At 42.8% G+C, this 19465-nt stretch overlaps 1 protein-coding gene across 1 annotated transcript in view; it reads left to right on the top strand.

The window, feature by feature from the left end:
• Nucleotides 1-19465, top strand: part of Reln (reelin) — a 429856-nt gene that overhangs the window by 174131 nt on the left and 236260 nt on the right. Inside the window, exons 4-5 of the mRNA XM_038315201.1 lie at nucleotides 6021-6091; nucleotides 18313-18345. Coding sequence (XP_038171129.1) covers nucleotides 6021-6091; nucleotides 18313-18345 — 104 coding nt within the window. The remainder of the gene's footprint in view (nucleotides 1-6020; nucleotides 6092-18312; nucleotides 18346-19465) is intronic.

Genomic DNA, 19465 nt, shown 5'->3' with positions numbered 1-19465 from the left:
CATGATTGCCTGAACCTTGCAGCCCTCATATGCTCTGGCTTCCCAAGTGCTAGGGGTAGAAGTTTAGGATGCCATGCACGGAACTGGTATTTTAAAAGACAAATTTCCTGTCAGTGCTGGGTGTGTGGCCAAGATACTAACTCGAACTAGAAAATAAGCTGGTTTATCCAGAAGATTAAATTAAAGGTCCTAAAGGATTGGAGTAGAGCCCAAGCCAGAGTGGATGTGTTATTAAAGTCAGACCTGAAAGCAGCCACTCCCTCAGCAAGTGACAGAAAACCACCACATTGTCGTCTGAGTCAGGTTAGTGAAAATGGAATAGATTCACTGCTCAGACTGCCCAGGCTCAAACTCTGACATCATCTCCAGTTTTGTGACATTTGTAATCACTAGTTCCATGTCTCAGAAAAACAAGAAGAATTTCACAATCTTCACAGGGCTCTTGTCAGGATTGAGTTGATATACAGAGAGCCCAACAACAGTGCTTAGTGGGTGGCAAATCTTAATTCTTAGTGGATGTTATAATAATAGCCATGGTATACCAGCCCACTTAACAGTGGCTATGGCTTTTGCTTTTCTGAAGTAAAGAACTTGTGATAATTACATGGCACACAGGACTCCTCAAGGCACGTTTTCATTAGAGCCATTTCCTAGACCACAGCAGCTAATGAGAACTTTAGTTCTAGAACTAACTAGTCCAGGGACTTCAGTTGGACGAATCAGTGCCCTGAGCACTTTCTGGTCCCTCCTGCAGCTCCCAGGGAGACTCCTGCAGGAACTCCAGAGGAACTGAAAACCATAGACCTTAAGTCAGAACCCATCTGCCCAGGACAGACTGTGTGACCTGCAATAAGCCTTCCGGTTCCCTCTTAATGTGCTGTTGACAGCTAGACTAGACCGGTGGCTTTCAGAATGCCTCAGGAAGATATAGGGAATGAATGCAGTACGCAGAGTGCATCAAATGAAGGCTAAGTCTTCAAACACGGTTTGAAATTTCAAGCTTTCTGTCTTGGGATTCCATATGCATCTGATGAATGGGAATCACTGCTAAATGAGTTTTAGCTTCTTTGGGGAGACACTACAGCTTCGGGGAGAAGAAACCCAGGAGAGATACAGCCGGCTCCTACGTTAGGTCTGCTTTAAGTTCTTTGAGAAATGTCTACACCGACTGTTATAGAAACTGGGCTGGTTAACATCCCCCAAGAAGTGCCCACACCATAGCCTCCAGACCCTCACTGTATTTACTCTCGTGGACTGGTGTCACATGGAGTCACCATGTAGTTTTCACTTCCATTTCTCTGCCCAAGTGGTACTGAATGGTTTTTCATCTTCCTTGGCTAATTATATGTTTAAGAACTGTCCATCCAGCCCCACATAGAAGCACCGGATTGAGCTCCCAAGGTCCTGATGAGGAGCAAAAGGAGGGAGATCATGAGCAAGGACGTCAGGACCGTGAGGAGTGTGTGTACCCATTGAGACAGTCGGACAGAACTAACGGGAGACCACCAAGTCCAGTTGGAATGGGACTGATGGAACAGGGGACCAAACCGGACTCTCTGAATGTGGCTGACGGTGGAGGAGGACTGAGAAACCAAGGACAACGGCGATGAGCATGAACTCTACAGCATAGACGGGCTCACTGTGAGCCTTGTCAGTTTGGCTGCTCACCTTCCTGGACTTAGGGGGAGCTGGGAGGACCTTGGACTTAACATAGTGTAGAGAACCCTGATGGTTCTTTGGCTTGGAGAGGGGCAGAGTGGGGGTATGGGTGGAAGGGAGGGGAGGGAAGGGGGAGGAGGCGGGGAGGAGATGGAAATCTTTAATAAAAAAAATGAGAAAAAAAATTTTAAAAAAACTGTCTATCCATTTCATTAGCCCATTTGTTAGCTGATTTATTTAATTTTGGGGGGTTTCGTGTGTGTGTTTGTGTGTGTGTGTGTGTGTGTGTGTGTATTCTTTATATCACAGAGATCATTGTACATCAATATTTTATTCACAGTTTGATCCATGAGGCATTATTCACAGCAGCTAATCTATGAAATCAACCTAGGTGTTCATCAACAGAAGAATAGATAAGGAAAATACCATTTATAAACATATTGGAATTCTTGCCACACATAGAACAGAGTGAAGTTACAAGGTTTGCAGAAAAACAGAAATGATAGAAGTTCACTCTAAGTGAATTAAGTCAGTCTCAGAGAATAACAAATACGTCATCTTTTTTTTAAATATTTATTTATTTATTATGTATACAATATTCAGTCTGTGTGAATGCCTGCTGGCTAGAAGAGGGCACCAGACCTCATTACAGATGGTTGTGAGCCACCATGTGGTTGCTGGGAATTGAACTCAGGACCTTTGGAAGAGCAGGCAGTGCTCTTAACCTCTGAGCCATCTCTCCAGCCCCCAAATACTTCATCTTTTTCCTTAATTTTGGGTCCCAGACTGTAGAAGAATAAAACCATATATGTATAGGATGCATGAAAAACTATCCAGTAGAACAAAGGAGACCAGTGGGGATGAGGATGAGGAAGAGGAGGGAGAAGGGGCTAGGAGAAGCCTTATATTCTTGCGTGGAAATTGCATTTGTAACCAAATTTTTTTTTATCCTTACAAACAATGCAACTTTTATTTTTTTTTGTTTTGTTTTTTTTTTTCATTTTATGAGACAGGGTTTCTTTTTTTTTTTTAATTTCCATCTTCTCCCCTCTTCCTCCCCCTTCCCTCCCCTCCCCTCCCTCCCTTTTCAGGCCAAGGAGCCATCGGGGTTCCCTACTCTATGTTAAGACCAAGGTCCTCCCAGCTCCCCCCTGGTCCAGGAAGGTGATCAACCAAGCTGAGAAGGCTCCCACAGAGCCTGTCCATGCAGAATAGTCAAAGATCAGAGCCTTTGTCCTTGGCTTCTCCATCAGCCTCCACCATCGGCCACATTCAGAGAGTCAGGTTTGGTCTCATGTTCCATCAGTCCCAATCCAACTGGAGTTGGTGATCTCCCGTTAGTTCTGTCCCACCGTCTCCATGGGTGAACGCACCCCTCACGGTCCTGACTTTCTTTCTCATGTTCTCTGTCCTTCTGCTCCTCATCAGGACCTTGGGAGCTCAGTACGGTGCTCCAATGTGGGGCTCAGTCATTTTCCTCATCTATCGCCAGGTGGAGGTTCTCCAAATTTTTTGTGTTTAATTTTATTTTTTATTTTACATCCTGGCAACAGTTTAACAAGCTTTTAAAAGACAAATTGTATTTTTTTTTCTTTAAAAAATAAAGCTTTAAGAAAAATAGAAGTTTTACCTAGATGAACTCAAAGGTCCCTTCAGTTACTGTTCTGCTATATGTGCTGAGATGCTTATGAAACTGGTCACGGAACCAAACAATGAGAAATAAGCCTATGGATAAAGGCATTGACTTCCAACTCTGGAGTTGCTGGGTAGCTGGAAGAACAGTATGGAGTAACAGGGCACGGTGCTTTTTCATACTTGAAGTCGAGATAAGGGCAGCTTCCGTAGCAGGCCTCGCATCTCTGTGCTTTGAGGCATCCTGTTTATGGCGAGCACACACAGCCTGATGCTGACTAACTCTGTGGGCAAGAAGAACAATTGTAACAGGAATACTGCCAGCTCACAAAACCGTTCTCTCTCTCTCTCTCTCTTTCTCTCTCTCTCTCTCTCTCTCTCTCTCTTTCTCTCTCTCTCTCTCTGTGTGTGTGTGTGTGTGTGTGATAAAATTGTGAATTTTTTTTATAAAGAGAGAAGTAATGATATGACCATGTGTAATAATGTTACCATGAGTTTACCTTATTCAGGTTATTCTAATTTCACAATATGGATGAAGTCTTCAGATTTTAGTACTTTTTGATTGTGTTTCAAATGCTATACACACTTGTTTCCAGTTATAGACGGTTCCTGTCAGTTACTCCAGTGTGGGCAATCTCCTTCATACACAGACACATGATGATCTCTGGGAACCCTGGTACAGTGAATCAAGTTCCGCTGCTAAGAGAATTTCCAGTTTGCCCTTCTCCTCTCCTCCTCTCCTGTCTCTCCAAAGTGGTCTTTTCCTTCCTGCACCCTGGGCTTCACCTGTTCTCCTCTGGTTTCTCCAACTTTTTTAAAAATTGATTTTTATTGAGCTCTACATTTTTCTATGCTCCCCTCCCTGCCTCTCCCCTCCCCCCTTCAACCCTCCCCTAAGGTCCCCATGCTCCCAATTTACTCAGGAGATTTTGTCTTTTTCTACTTTCTACTTCCCATGTAGATTAGATCTATGTAAGTCTCTCTTAGTGTCTGCATTGTTGTCTAAGTTCTCTGGGACTGTGGAACAAAGCCGTTCTCTTAAGCGCTTTATGCTATAACAGTCCTCTCGTTGGTTGGTGGTTTCTGAAATAGCCTTTTCAAATGAAGTGTTTAAAATTACATTGCAGCGTTGCCGTTAGAAGTAGATGGGAAAGAGATCTCAGGAGCACTGGGTTCAGTTGATTTGAAGAATGGGTGAGGGAAATAAAGTTACCACTTCCCCTCTGGACAGAAAAACCTTTACCGATGAATAGGTCTATAGGATATGTTTATAACTTGGAACGCCCGGATGTTTAGGCCTCACTTCAACTTTCTGAAAGTAAAGAAAACATGTGTGTTTATAAACATATACACACAGAGATACACACAGAAAGATGGCTTCTCCTTATAAATGATGAACGCATATCAGGAACTGGACTCCTCTTGTAAGCGCCACACATGCCGCGAGTTGGAGCCTACCCCTGAGCCTCCTCACCGGTTCTGTCTCCTGTCTACACCCCTGACTGCCTCTATTCTGCCAGTGTGTGCGTGCGTGTTAATTAAGGTGCACTTTTCATAGTTGCACCGCTGTGGTGTGTTAGCATGGAGCCACATCACCTATTAGCACTTCAGCATGGACTGTTCCAGCTTGATTTCCAGATAGTCGGGGCTTGACGAGTGACATTAGGGCACAGGGACAGTTCCATGGAGAGTAGAGATCAGGAAGCCCCACAGCGTGAAGTGAGAGGGTTCATCCACGTGGAGCCAGAGTCAGTGCTATTGGGGGGATGTCCGGAGCCGGGCGGTGCTATTGAACCCAGCAGATTGAGATATTGACCCAAGGGTGTCCTATGGAGGCGTAATGAGAAGAGCTAGTTTGCCCTCTCAGGAGTTACCCGCTGTGTTGTCTATAATCCACCTCAAGCAGATGTTGGCAGCATCATACTGTGTTTGTCCTGGGGTGATTTAATGTTAGTATGTTTTCAGACAGTAAATGTATTTGTATATCTTCTTTTCTAAAATTAAGTTTCTCGAGGAATCGTGATCTTTTTTGTTCTAATTTCATTTAAACAATCTATTTTACCTCAAAATCATTCTTCCGAAGGAAAACAGTTCGCATATAGAGAACAAGTAATTCTTCCTTTAATAAGACATTTCCAATTATAGCCATGGGGTAGCAAATCTGCTGCAGGGTGCTGGGTTTTTCTCAGTGTTCCATATGCTTATTTCTGATTAGAAGGGAAGACGCGTGGCTCCTGTAAATGGTGAATTACACCCGGTGGGTGGGGGGAAGGTGGATTTTATTCTGATTTTTTTTAATTATAAAAGCTTTGAGGAACCCTCAGTTTTGGAAAACATTCCTTTAAAAAAAATTGCCTTAATTTCTCCACGCTATGGTGACCATTATTTCAGAATTCCAAAAGTACTTGGAGAGAACCCGCCTCCCACCCTGATAAGAGACTTTACAAAACATTTTGTGTCGATGTATGGAGACCTTAATAAGTGTCCTTTCCCTACTTCCATCCAGGCTCTGCCCACACCTGCTGTCTCCAAAACAAGCCTCAGATATTACAATGTCTTCATCAAGTCAGACCCGCAGATAACAGTTGGCCCAGGGGACTAAGCCTTCACTGTTTTTCACTTGTGCTATTGGTTTAAAAATGTCTCTGCAGATTTGAATTATTTTTAAGAACGCTTTAGTATCAAGTATATTAGAGTATTAAAATTAACCTTTTCCTCCTCACTTCCAGGGCGACTGCGACACACAGGGGCCAGGTGATTTTCAAAGATGCCTTAGCCCAGCAGTTGTGTGAGCAAGGAGGTAAGAACACAGCGGCCCTGTTTCTGTTGCTTCCCTCTGGGTTATTCACGGCAGGTCCTACGTGCTATGACTGGGCTGCCTGTTCATTAATGTTCCTTTATCATGATGCTTTAAAATTGAATTATTGACCACTTCATATCCCTACTCATTATTTATTCATTTGTTATTGATAAATATTAACTGCTGAACATATCTACTGTCAGCAAACAAACCAAATGAAAATTTTACCCTATTTTCTTAAAATGCTCTCCTGAATCACTTTTAGTTGGTGTAGAAGTGATGAATTTAGTAGTAGTTATAAAATTGTACAAAATTAATCCCCTTTAATTTGCCACTTGAGTTTCTAGTTAAATGTGTTCCCTATTATTACTTTACACTGTACTATCTATGCCTTGATTCGATTGATCTTATCATGAGTTGTTCATATATCTGTATATTTAGATAGACATCATCAGTATGATTTTACTTAAGTAAGTGGCACTTGATAAATTGTTGCTGTCAAACTTCTAATTATTTGCTTACAAATTCTTCACTCAGAAAATTCCCGTCCATAATTTCCAAAACCTGTTGTCAGTATTGTTTGCTTAAATTGACTTTTCTTCTCTGACTTTCAAGAATGTGGACATTAAAAATGTGCCTTAATAGGCAAACTCAGGAACTCTATCATAATGTAAATATTTTCCATATTATAAAAATATTCACTGAAAACAGAATACCATAAAGCAGGGAGCATCAGCATCATGAAAAATATATCATGTAAAAAAAAAAAGCGCTACATCTAATCACATTTACCAGTCCCTAAAATTTTTCTCTTATGCTGTATAAAAGTGTAACTCTATTGTAATTGGGTTGGACTATTTAAAATTCAATAAAAAAGCTAAGAATATTAATGGGAAAAATTCTGAATGAATGAGGGCAAAACCTATCTTATATCATAGTATTGCATGTGCACATAATTTACGTCTGGTCCCTATGGTGTTGTTAAAAACTGAGCCAGGACCTGAAGGACATCACTGAACTCTGCAGCATATAATCCACAGAAATCACATTGGTGCAACCAAGACAAGGTGGGAGAGCGACCAACCGCTTCCTGCTGCCAGGGAGGGAGCTGGTGCTGGAAACCCTGTGCTTATTTTGGTTCTTTCTACTTTTCATTAAAACATGATTTCTTCAAATAAAATAACATATTTTTGCATGTAATGGTTTTCTATGCATTACACAATGAATACCTAGTATGTTTATGAAAGGAAGATATACCCTTCCCTATATACCACAGTACCAGGGCCTTCCATCTACAATATATTTTGATTTGTTGATTCTAATTAAGCAATTAAAACAAAGCAAATTTCGTTTTGTGGCACTTGGAACCAGGAGCATTTAAGATTGCACTGGGAGCCAGAAATACTGAGAAAGTAGAAGTATCTGGTGTCTGAGAACACAATGCCGGCAGGTCATCAGCCTTGCTTCCTTTCCTTGGAAGACTGTCCTGCAGATGCTGCCCCAGCAGCTGCCAGGGGACTGCCTGGACTCACAATCCCTCAGTTCTCATCCCCACCCCACTCACCCTCCTCTCAGTCCTGCCTTAAAACTGCGTCAGGGAGCCCTAGTCCAGAAGTCCATTGCTTCGTGTACCCCAAAAAGCCATCCCTTTTTCCTCGACCAGATGACCTTTTATGTCTTCTGTTCTGGCTGACTCAGTCTTTCAGATACTCATGCAAAAGGAGAGAGAGAGAGATCGAGAGAGAGAGAGAGAGAGAGAGAGAGAGGGAGGGAGGGAGGGAGGGAGGGGGGGGGAGAGAGAGAGAGAGAGAGAGGGAGGGAGGGAGGGAGGGAGAGAGAGAGAGAGAGAGAGAGAGAGAGAGAGAGAGAGAGAGAGAGAGACTGCAATAATAAAGCTGTGGTGTTTCTGTCTCCATCCGTTGTGATCACACAGTGGCCTTGTCTGAAGCTGATGTCTGTAAGGTTGTTTATGTCCCACAAGAGGACACCAAGGCCCAGCTGCGAAGGCTAAACCAGCTGCTAGATGTCAGTGTTCTTCTCTCTCAAGGCTGTGGAGAGAGAGGAAGCCAGCAAGCCATCATTTACTTTCGGGTTTCAGGCTTTACAAGTCCTTTGCAGTCAGGGAACTGTGGTTGGAACTATGGTGTGACCTTCCTGGTTAGAGGAGGCTCAGCAATCACCTGGGAAGGCTCCTGCTGAGCAAAGGCTGGAGCAAGGTCAGCAAGGCCCCGAGATAACAAGTAGGAGCTCTTCAGTTAGGGGAGTGTGAAGGGTTCTTTTCTTCTTAAGCTTGCCTGTGTTTTCTGAAAGTTTACAATGAAATTCTATTAATTGGGTGATAAGAAAAGAACACAAATTCTCCCTACCCCTAAATTATAACTGTGAGGTTTGCCTTTTGTAGATGGAGGGGCACGTCTGCCGAGCAGGTGGACTGAATTCTTTCTCAGGAACTGAAGAGAGATGCAGAGAGTCTATGTCACTCCTGTGCTTGGCTGTCCTGACTATTAACAAGGCCTGTCCCCGTGTGTCCTAATTACCTTCCGAGTGTCCATTTCACCCACCTGGAAGCCTTTGGAAAGAGGAATCATGTCTCTGTGTCTTTTCCTTTAATACATAATATGCTTGTCTTAAAGCATGCGCTTAATAGATGATGAAGAATCAGTGTAAAGGATTTCCTAAGGGAAACTCGCTACCTCTCCTGAGGAGTCTTTCCAGTGGAGCACTGTGGGACAGGCTGGCTATCACAAGACAGCACTCTGTTTAGTCTTGCGAAATGTATGTTCTGTCTACTAACAATCTGTTAGTTAGCACTGGGGAGATGGCTCAGTCAGTAATGTGCCTGTTCTGTAAGCGTGAGGACTTCAGTTCAGATCTCAGTGTCTCAGTGCTCACATACTAAACCAGGCATGGCGTACATCCGCAACTCCAACCCTGCAGTGGCAGAGGACAGAGAGACAGGCAATCTCCAGAGATAGCTGATCAGCCTAGCTGCCTCGGTCAGCTCCAAGCTCAGAGAGAGACCCTGCCTCAAAAACCAGGAGAGAGTGATCAAAAAAGACACTGACTTCTGGCCACAATACCCATGCATACACATGTGCATACACACCTGCATGCACATATGTTCACATGCATATATATATATATATATATATATATATATATATACTCACATGAATACACACATCACATTCATCATACGTACAAATAAAAGTGAAAACTGTTCACAGATCTCCGTTTCATCTGCAATGAATTGCCTTAGATCATCACACCTTGGTATTTTTATTTCGTCTTATATTCTGAGGTTCTGGAAGTAACAGGAAACACTCTGCAGATGAGTTCATCCGGTAGCCGTGGTCCAGACAACAGACTGGAGTGTATCCTCATCTCTGCTCTGGAGAGGCTGCTGAGCTGCCCCTGCTGTTGGGAGTGTGTGTGTGTGTGTGTGTGTGTGTGTGTGTGTGTTATATAATCACCATTGTTTAGAGTAGAAGATGTCCATGTTCATTCACTGGCAATAAAAAGGACAGAAATATCTACCAGTCCTCTCCAAGATTATTGAGTGCCTACTATTGCAAGGAGGGGCTGCTTGTTCTTCCCGGATGCCCAGCAAGCTTATCCCCAAAATAACCACACCGAAACTGTATTAATTATATCACTGCTTGGACCATTAGCTCTAGTTTCTTATTGGCTAATTCTTACATCTTAATTTAACCCATTTTTATTAATCTGTGTGTATTGCCACATGGCAGTGGCTAACTGGGTAAAATTCCCAGCATCTGTCTCTGGCAGATCTATGGCGTATCTTCAACTCTGCTTTCTTCCTCCCAGAATTCAGTTCTGTCTTCTCCGCCTACCTAAGTTCTGCCCTATCAGGCCAAGGCAGTTTCTTTATTCATTAACCAATACAAGCAACACACAGAGGGGACTCCCACATCATCCTATCATGGGTGATGGCTTTGCTAGGGTAGGTCATGAGGTTTGTCAAGTAACAGAGCCCAATTGGGTAGGAGGCAGGGGAAAGGATGATCCCAGATCAGGAGGGTCTCAGGAAAAGGTAATACTGGAGCAAAATCCCAAAGAGGAGCCACGGAATTAGCATATGCCTGTCCAAGAGACTTCCCAAAATGTCACTAAGATTTTAAAGACAAAATGATAGTGAAGTGCTGTTTGGAGTGCTTCAATGAAGATAAAAATTTGGAATGGGCTAAAAACTCTGAAGGAAGTGGAGTAGACCAGTTCTCCATAAGAATTATTATTGGGCAATCAAAAAAGAGATGGAATCATAAAATAATATGAATTACATAAAATTCATACTTGCTACGTAGCTTAGACTATCCTTAAGCTTGCCTGACCCCCCTGCATCTACCGCCCAAGGGTGTATTTACATTCTTATGCTACCACATTAGTTCCAAGAAGATTTTTATTTTAAAAAATTAAAATTTTGAAAATTCACATGCGGGGCTGGAGAGATGGCTCAGTGGTTAAGAGCATTGCCTGCTCTTCCAAAGGTCCTGAGTTCAATTCCCAGCAACCACATGGTGGCTCACAACCATCTGTAATGAGGTCTGGTGCCCTCTTCTGGCCTGCAGACATACACACAGACAGAGTATTGTATACATAATAAATAAATAAATATTTAAAAAAAAAAAAAAAAAGAAAAAGAAAATTCACATGCATTACATGAGCCTGAATAAAAACAGTCACCGTTGCCAAAACCCTCTGAAAACTCAAGGAAAAAACTTATTCTTTATAGGATTATAAATCAAGCGTCCAGTGTGAAGCAGATGTGAGTAGGTCAGCATGGCCACTGCTGGACCAGTTTTGCACACAAATCACGGCCAGGAATGGAGCAGGGAGAATAACAGTGTTATGTGTGCATCCACTGACCTCTGGGCTTTTTGGCATACCTTCTTCAATCATGCACACTGATTATTTAGCAAGGCCAGCTGTCAGACTCAGTGGTCTGACCACAGGCATACCCTGTGGTGCCCCCAAAGGGTACATGCCATTTATAAACCGTGCTGGGATCCTCTGTGGTTGGCTTGATGGCAGCGGTTAAAAAAGAGAATGCTTCATATAGGAAGAAGAGTTCATACTTACATCTGATGCAGAGACGCTCGACAGCTCTGCCTTCCACTACCCTGATAGGCTGTGAGGAAATGCTCACTATGGGCGCTCGGCTGAATGTCAACTGTGAGGTAGAAGGGATGCAAGCATTGAATAATCACACCTGTAAAGTAAACAAGGTATTCAACTTAGATGTGTTCCTCAAAATCTTCAAGTGTACCTGTAGCACAGGTTCTAATAGATTCTAATAATAAAAGTCTGGAGTCAGATATTGGGGTAAATGCTGAGAGATCAGAGAGATGAAGGAGCAGAACCTTAGAACTCGTGTCCGTGTATGAGGTCAGGGTCGGGTGTATTCCAGTGGCCAAGCTAATAATGGTGGTCAGCCCAATGCCCAGGGGTCAGCTCAGGCAAGGCAATCAGTCAGTCAATCAGTGATATTTTAAGCATCATTTGTAGGTCATATCTACCGGAGTCTTCCCTTGGCTATACCCTTGTTATTCAGTAGCTTAAATCGGTAAGTATTTTTTCCAAAAACCTAAAATGCAAAATCTTTATTAAACCAGTCTTCTTTCGCAGTATGAGTCAGAACTGTGGGTCACCTTACCTGCTTTCGTTGCTGAGGGGGGAAAGTAATTCACTGGAATGTTCTCCGTGCTAAAGATGTGCTTGTCAGAGACATCTGTTTCCCCGTGGCTGTTTTGTAGCTTGAGTTTCACGTTAGCAGCTACAACGTCTGTTGCCGGCATCCCCAGGCTTTTGATTTACACACAGAGAGGGTTCGATTGGAGGCTGGGGACGCCATCCAGTAGCAGTGTCCTGCTTCAAGGTCTGAGAAAGTACCCAGCAGAGGGAAGAACTGAGGCTCTCCTGGGGCTCTGACAGATACAGTATCCCTGAGTGATCCAAGACTGGCAAGATTAAGGGGAATGGCCGAACTTGCTCATATGGTCACGGTAAAACTTCTTGCTAGTGTCCCTGGGTGGGTCCGTCTACTTTGTACGTTCCCTGGAAAGGGGTGTTTTAGATGGATGGTATTTCTTTCAAGGTGATTGAACAAGGGTGTAAACAGCCTTCTCTGCAGTTCTGGGGGCTGTATACATTCCCACTTGACAGCTTTATCTGGTCTAAAGTCAAAACACCAAGATTTATGCCAGAAAGGAACTTGACATTGGCTGCCTCTGAATGCCCATAGAGCCAGCTTTCCACTCAAACTGCTATATAATCTGCTTGGCTCCCTCATATTTTAAAGGACAGAGCCTAGATTTGAGTATATATAATTACTTAGGGGAGAAATTGCTGTCAGCATACATCAATCACATTTTCGTTTTTCCTTGTGAAGTATTATTTCATACGACTTGTTAATTCATTCTTATTTTGATGTATGTATAAAAATACACTTGAGTCTATAACAAATGAATATAGTTTTTCATAAGTTTTTAGGCATTGTAATGTATTCCTATCAATTAGCATAAATGGTGCTCTATCTTCGGTAGGCGTGTGTGGTTCTGTAACCAGACCAGAGGGAATTATATGACAATATGAGAGAGTCACGCCCTGTCCTTAGATGGTTTGTAGTAGATAGATACTACTCCAAACCCACAACTGAAAACTCAAAAGATGTATATAGAAAAAACAGTCACTGGAAGGCTGTCTTCCAATTTCTTCGGAGGCCCTTGCTCAGCCGTGTTCCTTTCTTTCTCTTACTTTTCAAAAGCCTCCTCCTTGGTGATGCTTAAAATGCTGAGGCCATCGCTCTTTGGGACAGGGATCACTGTTGCATGCATCCCTCTGAGGGGGTTTCTGCCTCACACTCCAGCTTCTATAAACAACACCATGCGTCCCCGGGATCCACGCCTAACCCTGCTGCCTGACCTGGAAGGATTCCACTAACATACTGGGAACCCGGCCATTCCAGGGCCTTCCTTCTCTTGCCTCCTCTCTCTAGTTTCTTTATGGTTCCTCCCCACCACAGCGTTCGCGCAGGCGCAGGAGATTCCATTCCTAAACTTCTTATGGTTCTTGGTGTCCTACCTCCTCTGGTTTTCTTCTCTGAGCTCTGTCCATTTCTTTAGTGCTGACTCAGAGCCAATCAGACAAAGTGGTTGAGAACATGGAATGTGATTCTCTCTGCATTTGAATTCCTGTTCCGCTACTATGTAGCTGTGAAGCTTTTCTGAGTCTCCAAGGCCCTTGCCAGTTACATAGGAAGAATTACAGTGTTTGTTTTCCGAGTCAGGTCACTTCTAAGGGCTTGGTCTTCTCGGTTGTATCCAAAAGGAATAGAGTGAAGGGATTAAATGCCATCAAGGTCTGGCATGGGGGACGGCGTCTTGGTGGGTGTTAGTTGTCATTCCTCCGTTAAGCATGTTTTAGTCACTTTTCTTGTAACTGTGACGAAGTCGCTGACAGCAGCATCTTAAGAATCTTCTCAGTTCTGCTCACAGTTTGAAGTTGCAAACCATCATGGTGGGTGGGGAAAGGATGGAGGCAGGACTGAGAAGCAGTTGCTCACGGAATATCCACAACCAAAAAGCCCAGTACCCAGCTCTTTTTTCATGTCGGTATAGTCTAGGGAGCCCAGCCCACGGAGCGGTGCCACCTGCCTTAACGTTAGGTCTTCCCACTTAAGTTTACCCAATCTGGAAGATCCTTCACAGACATGCCGTGCCCAGAAGCAAGATGCCCACGGGTTCCACGTCTTCTCTCACTGACGATCGTCATGAGCCAAATGTAAATAGGCAATATGCATTTAGATGCCATTTTAGTACCTTCAACTTGGTTCTATGCTGGATTTCACTTTCTTTGAATGCTACACATCTTTTTATTGCAGGTCTGTTTTAGTGATCACCCCAGACACTAAACAGGAACCCATGGGACATCTTCTGCTCATTCATGTCTGTTCTCCATGGTTATTCCAGTGTGTTTAAGATCACCTTATTTAATCGACTTAGTATCTCTTTAAAGCAGCCTTTGTTTTGTTCATAACTACGGCCACAGTTTGGGTTCAGCCCTTCCACCAGTTCATTTATTTCTTGACACAAATTGAATTTGTCATGTAAGTGACCCCAGTCACCCAGCTCCATCTGCCTTTCAAAGTCTTCTCCAGACCGCCCCTGCTTCTCTTTCCCTCTGCTCCCCTTCTTCCCCTTACTGCCCCCCACTTCCTCTCCACTTCCTTCCATTCTCCCTTGCCTTTCTCTTGGTTGTTCCAAACTCAGATTGTTATTTGAATCCTGATCACATGTTCTTGGCCTTCAATCTAACTTACTACTGACTTTCCTCTATTCCGTGAATAAGTACTATATTTTTTAGTTCTCAAAAGTCTAGAAATTTTTAAATTACACAGCAACATTTTAAAATGTGTCAGCAACTCCTATGGTATATTACTTTATAGTCTTATTTTTTACTCAGAAGATGTTGTTCATACCATGAGAAATTTTTTTTTTAAACTGTGTGACTGTTTCCCCAAAAAATATGTGTGTATGAGCTTGGCAGGACAATGAGTCCCAAGGTTTAGTCATTAGGGTCATGTTATTGACAGCTCATAAAAGAACAGGTCTTATCTGAAAGAGTTCTCTAAGTCAGAAAGATATATTTTGAGTCTGATCCTTTTAAATTTATTTTATATATGAAAGAGGATAAGCTTCTGTAAAACACAAATCAAATTGAAGTGGGGGATGAGAGGGGCAGGGAAGGAAAAATAATTGCTAATACTGTAGGATTCTGTGTGTAATTTAGCTGCTTTAAATATTAAGTAATCTTTTATATTGATCATAACTATTTCCTGAATACAGGAAGAACTATTTTCACTCTAAATTTATAACATTTTTGGAAGTTTAATTATCATACTTGAAGGTCAAATGGTGCTTTATTGCAATAAAATACAAAAAGTAATAAAGAAATTATTCCTGGGGAGATGAAAGTCTCGGATCATAGCTCATTAAATACTAACTTCAAGACCATGTCTAATTTGTCATATTTAGCTTTGGAAATTTAATACATTAGAATTTCAAATTAGGGGGAAAGATACACGAGACCAAACTACCTAGGGCCTTTGAATTCCAAAATGATTTAGGAGGTGAAGCTCTGGTAGCCTAGTGCCTGTGTCTGTGTGAATTACCGTGTGTGTGTGTGTGTGTGTGTGTGTGTGTGTGTGCAAGTGTATATTACCTACCTGATTCAAAGACGTCCTTAAGCACTCAGTGACATGAACAGACAGCTCAATTTCAGATATTTTTTCCCTTCTCGAAGAACTGAAGTCTTCATTGACCTGAATACTATGCCCAATAAATCAGCTGAAATCTGTTAGACTGCAGTGTTTCTGAGTCATGTGTTGACCTTAAAGCTTCCTTCTGAAACAAGCCATTGACAGGAAATACGGTGTTCAGGAGGAGATTGCGTCCAATCTCTTTTTCCCTAGTATGCCTAGATTCTCTGATGTGTGAGGTCCTGGGAGACCCAAGCTTTAAAGGACTAGGAGCGAATTTCAGTTCTTGACTTTCATTCCGCAGTGAGCGGCTCAGTTTCTTTCCCAGCGTTGAGTGGCAGTAGCCTCCCCAATGCATACCGAGTACAGAGTTTCTTCCTAACGCTAATTCAGCCTTGTCCAGTGGAAACAGAATGTAAGCCCTGTGTGTAGTTTTAAATCTACAGTGGCCACGTGTAAGAAACAAAAATAAAATAGTTAATTTAGTTAACACAGCAAATGTAAAATATTAAATGTTTCAATATATTAAACAATATAAAATTATTAGTAAGACGTTTTACATTTTTTCTGTGCTAACACTCAAAAATCTGGCATATATTTTATATGCAGAGCGCACTTAAGTATTAGAATATCTGGCTTCTTTAAGGTTTTATACATTTGCTGTTAAAAGTAGTATCACATGCCTATCTGTCCAGTCTTAAAAGCCTTCAAAATTAGATTGAGTATCCAAAAAGCACCTTTTCCTTTATATTCACATATTGACAAAACTTGTTCATTTTTAGGAGAGTTTATCTAACTTTGATACAAAGTGTGTGTATACGTCAATACTATGTGCAAATAAATTCTTTTATTTTTATCAACCCAGTATTGTTAATATGAAATTTGTAGGGATATAACATAAGACGAAAGGCAGCAATAGTATTATTTAATGTAACAGAAGAAGCTATGAGTGATATCTAAGGTTTCATAGACAGTTTGGATAACACTGGGACTTACAAGTTAACATCTAACATCGATTCTCATGAGGAACTGTATAACATCAATATGTTTCTAGTTTATTTTATGTTTGTGCACGTGCGTGTGGCTTGTGCGTGGGTGTGGAGGCCAGAGACCCACAGGGGTTGTCTTCCTCGTTCTTCACCTTTCCTTTTAAGTTCAGGTCTCCCACTGAGCCACCGTTTCAGCTGCACTGGCGGTGCTGTGGTACCGGGCTCTGCCTGTCTCTGCCTTCTGGTGCACGCTGTTTCAGCTGCATTGACGGTGCAGTGGGTACCGGGCTCTGCCTGTCTCTGCCTTCTGGAGCATGCTGTTTCAGCTGCATTGGCGGTGCAGTGGGTACCGGGCTCTGCCTTCTGGAGCAGGGTCTGCCTGTCTGCCTGTCTCTGTCTCTGGTGCACGCTGTTTCAGCTGCACTGGCGGTGCTGTGGTACCAGGCTCTGCCTGTCTCTGCCTCTGGTGTGCACGCTGTTTCAGCTGCATTGACGGTGCAGTGGGTACCGGTCTGCCTGTCTCTGCCTTCTGGAGCAGGGTCTGCCTGTCACTGCCTTCTGGTGCTGGTATTACATTAGTCCACCTCCACATTTGACTTCTTATAGGGCTGCCAGGGAGCTTAACTCAGATCCCACACTCGTTCAGCAAGCACCTGACACACTGAGTCTTTTTCCTAGCCCTATACATTTCTAGTTTTGAAGTTTCTAAGTCAAGCCTAGTATCATAACAGACACCGGTAATCCCAACGTTTGATTGCTCTTAAATTTGAGGCCATAGTGGGCTACATAGTGAGCTCCAGGCCGCCTTGGACTATAGAATGAGACCTTGCCTTAAGACCAGCAGGAACAAATTCAGTTCTACACAGACCCTTTCACTCCCTCTTACCGGAAGCTCCCCGTTCAGACACGTGTTCATATGCACGTGTCTGGTACCGTAGTCTCTATGATTTTCGGTTATTGGGCAAATATTTCTTTTGTGTGGAGAAAACCTTCAGAGTTGATAATTCAGATAGCCTTTGTGGATCCCCTACAATTTGATCAATAAGAATCAATACAAAACACAAAATCTTTAAATGTATTATCTTCCATTTTGTAAGAGTTCCACAAATGCCTCTAATAAATTTAATCATGGCACTCTCCATAAAATCTTCCGTGTGTGTGTGTGTGTGTGTGTGTGTGTGTGTGTGTGTGTGTGTGTGTGTGTTTGTACGCACGTGCGTGCAGTTTTTCAAGACAGGTTTCTCTGTGTATCCCTGGCTGTCCTGGAACTCAGAGATTCACCTGCCTCTACCTCCCAAATGCTGAGATTAAAGGTGTGCATGCCTAGCTTAAAATCTACTTTCTAAAAACCCACAAAAATATCTTCATTATGCATTATGTGTTAAGTTGAAGCCACATGATAGAACCGGTCTCATTTTAAAATATTGTTAATTCTGGATTCCTTAGTCTGGCATAGCTGATCTACTGCCCATTGTAGGAGAAATTAATTTTTTTCAAATCTAGTTGGCAGTTTTCTTTGAAAATTAGAAAAGACTTTTGAGTGCCTATGTCATGAACTCTTACATTTCGGTAGTCAATTGACATCTCCTCAAATTTGGAAAACATTATGGGGCAGGGTAGAAATGACTGTCAGCAATGTGAACTGGGCAGAGTCCTATGAGACAGGGTTTCCATGCAGCACTGGCTGTCCTGAAACTCACTCTGTAGACCAGGCTGCCCCCAAACTCACAGAGATCCACCTGCCTCTGCCTCCCGAGTGCTAGGATTAAAGGAGTGTGCCACCATAACTGATTTAGCATGTTTTTTTTTAACCCTGTAGGGTAAAGAGCCCCTAGCTGTGTGGTGTGATGTGTTTCATGTGAACTAAGTTCTGTAGCTGCATTTGTGACTGCTTATCAGTGGGTTTTGCCTTTATGACAAATCAATCATCCTTCTCTGTTCTTCTTTCATTCCAGCTCCCACGGAAGCCAGTGCTCAGTTTCACCTCGGTGAGTGTGTGAGGCTCTGACGCCATCAGCTTCGTACTTGGTCACGTGCCCCCTTCTGGCACTTGCTGTGGAGTGAAAACTCCCAGCTCTCTGGCTCTCTGACCTTCACTGGGGTCACCTAGACTCAGGTTCAGAGGTCGCTGGAGCTAATGGCCTCCCAGGGAAGGGAAATAATGGCCTCCCGGCCACTGCCCTGCCCCTCAAGGACTTCCATATGTCAGCGCCCTCTCTCTTAGAGTTCAGTGCCACCCTATGGCTGAGTGTCCAACAGCTAAGTTTCTCCAGAGCTCCTGCCCATCACATCAGAGTGCAGAGGCTAGAGCCATGGGTGTGGACACACTGGGGTCATTTTAAATTTAAGATTTCTACTCGAATTCTTAGGTTGAAAGGGACAATCATTCAGTTATTTCTTCAAATGTTAGAGGAAGCTGTTAAGTGATTACCTACTTTAAAAAAAGGAAGCCATGATTTCCTAACAGTACCATGTACTCGGTGACCCCCAATTCTTCAAGGCAAGGCAACGTGATAGTTAAAAGCACAGATTCGGGAGCCAAACTAGCTATTTTTAGCTTATCGTCACCACTTGCTATAAGTTATGACATTGGTCAAGTAATTTGTCTAAGCCCACATGTAAAATAGAATCAATAACAATATCTACCTCACTGGGTTGGTATGTATAAGTGAAATTTTAAATTATATTAAAAGGTATCATATTATCTGGTGATGAATGAATACCAAATGTATTTTTGTATTCACTGAAGCTAACCTGGGAGGGGGGTAGTCTCTAGAAAACAATTAACTATTAGGAGTTAAATTTGTCACGTTGTGCCAGTGAAGACTTATTTTTTAAAAAAGCAGTTTCCTACTCTCTGTAGTTCGATATGCGTGAAAGGAATCGCCTTTACCGGTCCTTCCTGGCGACACTTACCGTGGGGCCTTAGATAGGTCCATTCATTACTTGCCTCTTGGGCTTTTCCTTTCAACCTACAAACCCAATTAATTTGTTTTTCTCTTTGGAAAATCTTGCCTTGAGAAGCTCCGCTTTTATGTAATGCTACAGCTTGGGGCTCCTCTTTGGCAGCGGAACATAGCTGCTTAGAAGCGTTCCTTCTGGCAGCCG

Source organism: Arvicola amphibius, chromosome 18, assembly GCF_903992535.2.
Source record: "Arvicola amphibius chromosome 18, mArvAmp1.2, whole genome shotgun sequence".
Classification (NCBI taxonomy): Eukaryota; Metazoa; Chordata; class Mammalia; order Rodentia; family Cricetidae; genus Arvicola; species Arvicola amphibius.
The sequence above is the reverse complement of the archived record's forward strand: the minus strand, read 5'-3'. Positions and strand labels throughout refer to the sequence as shown.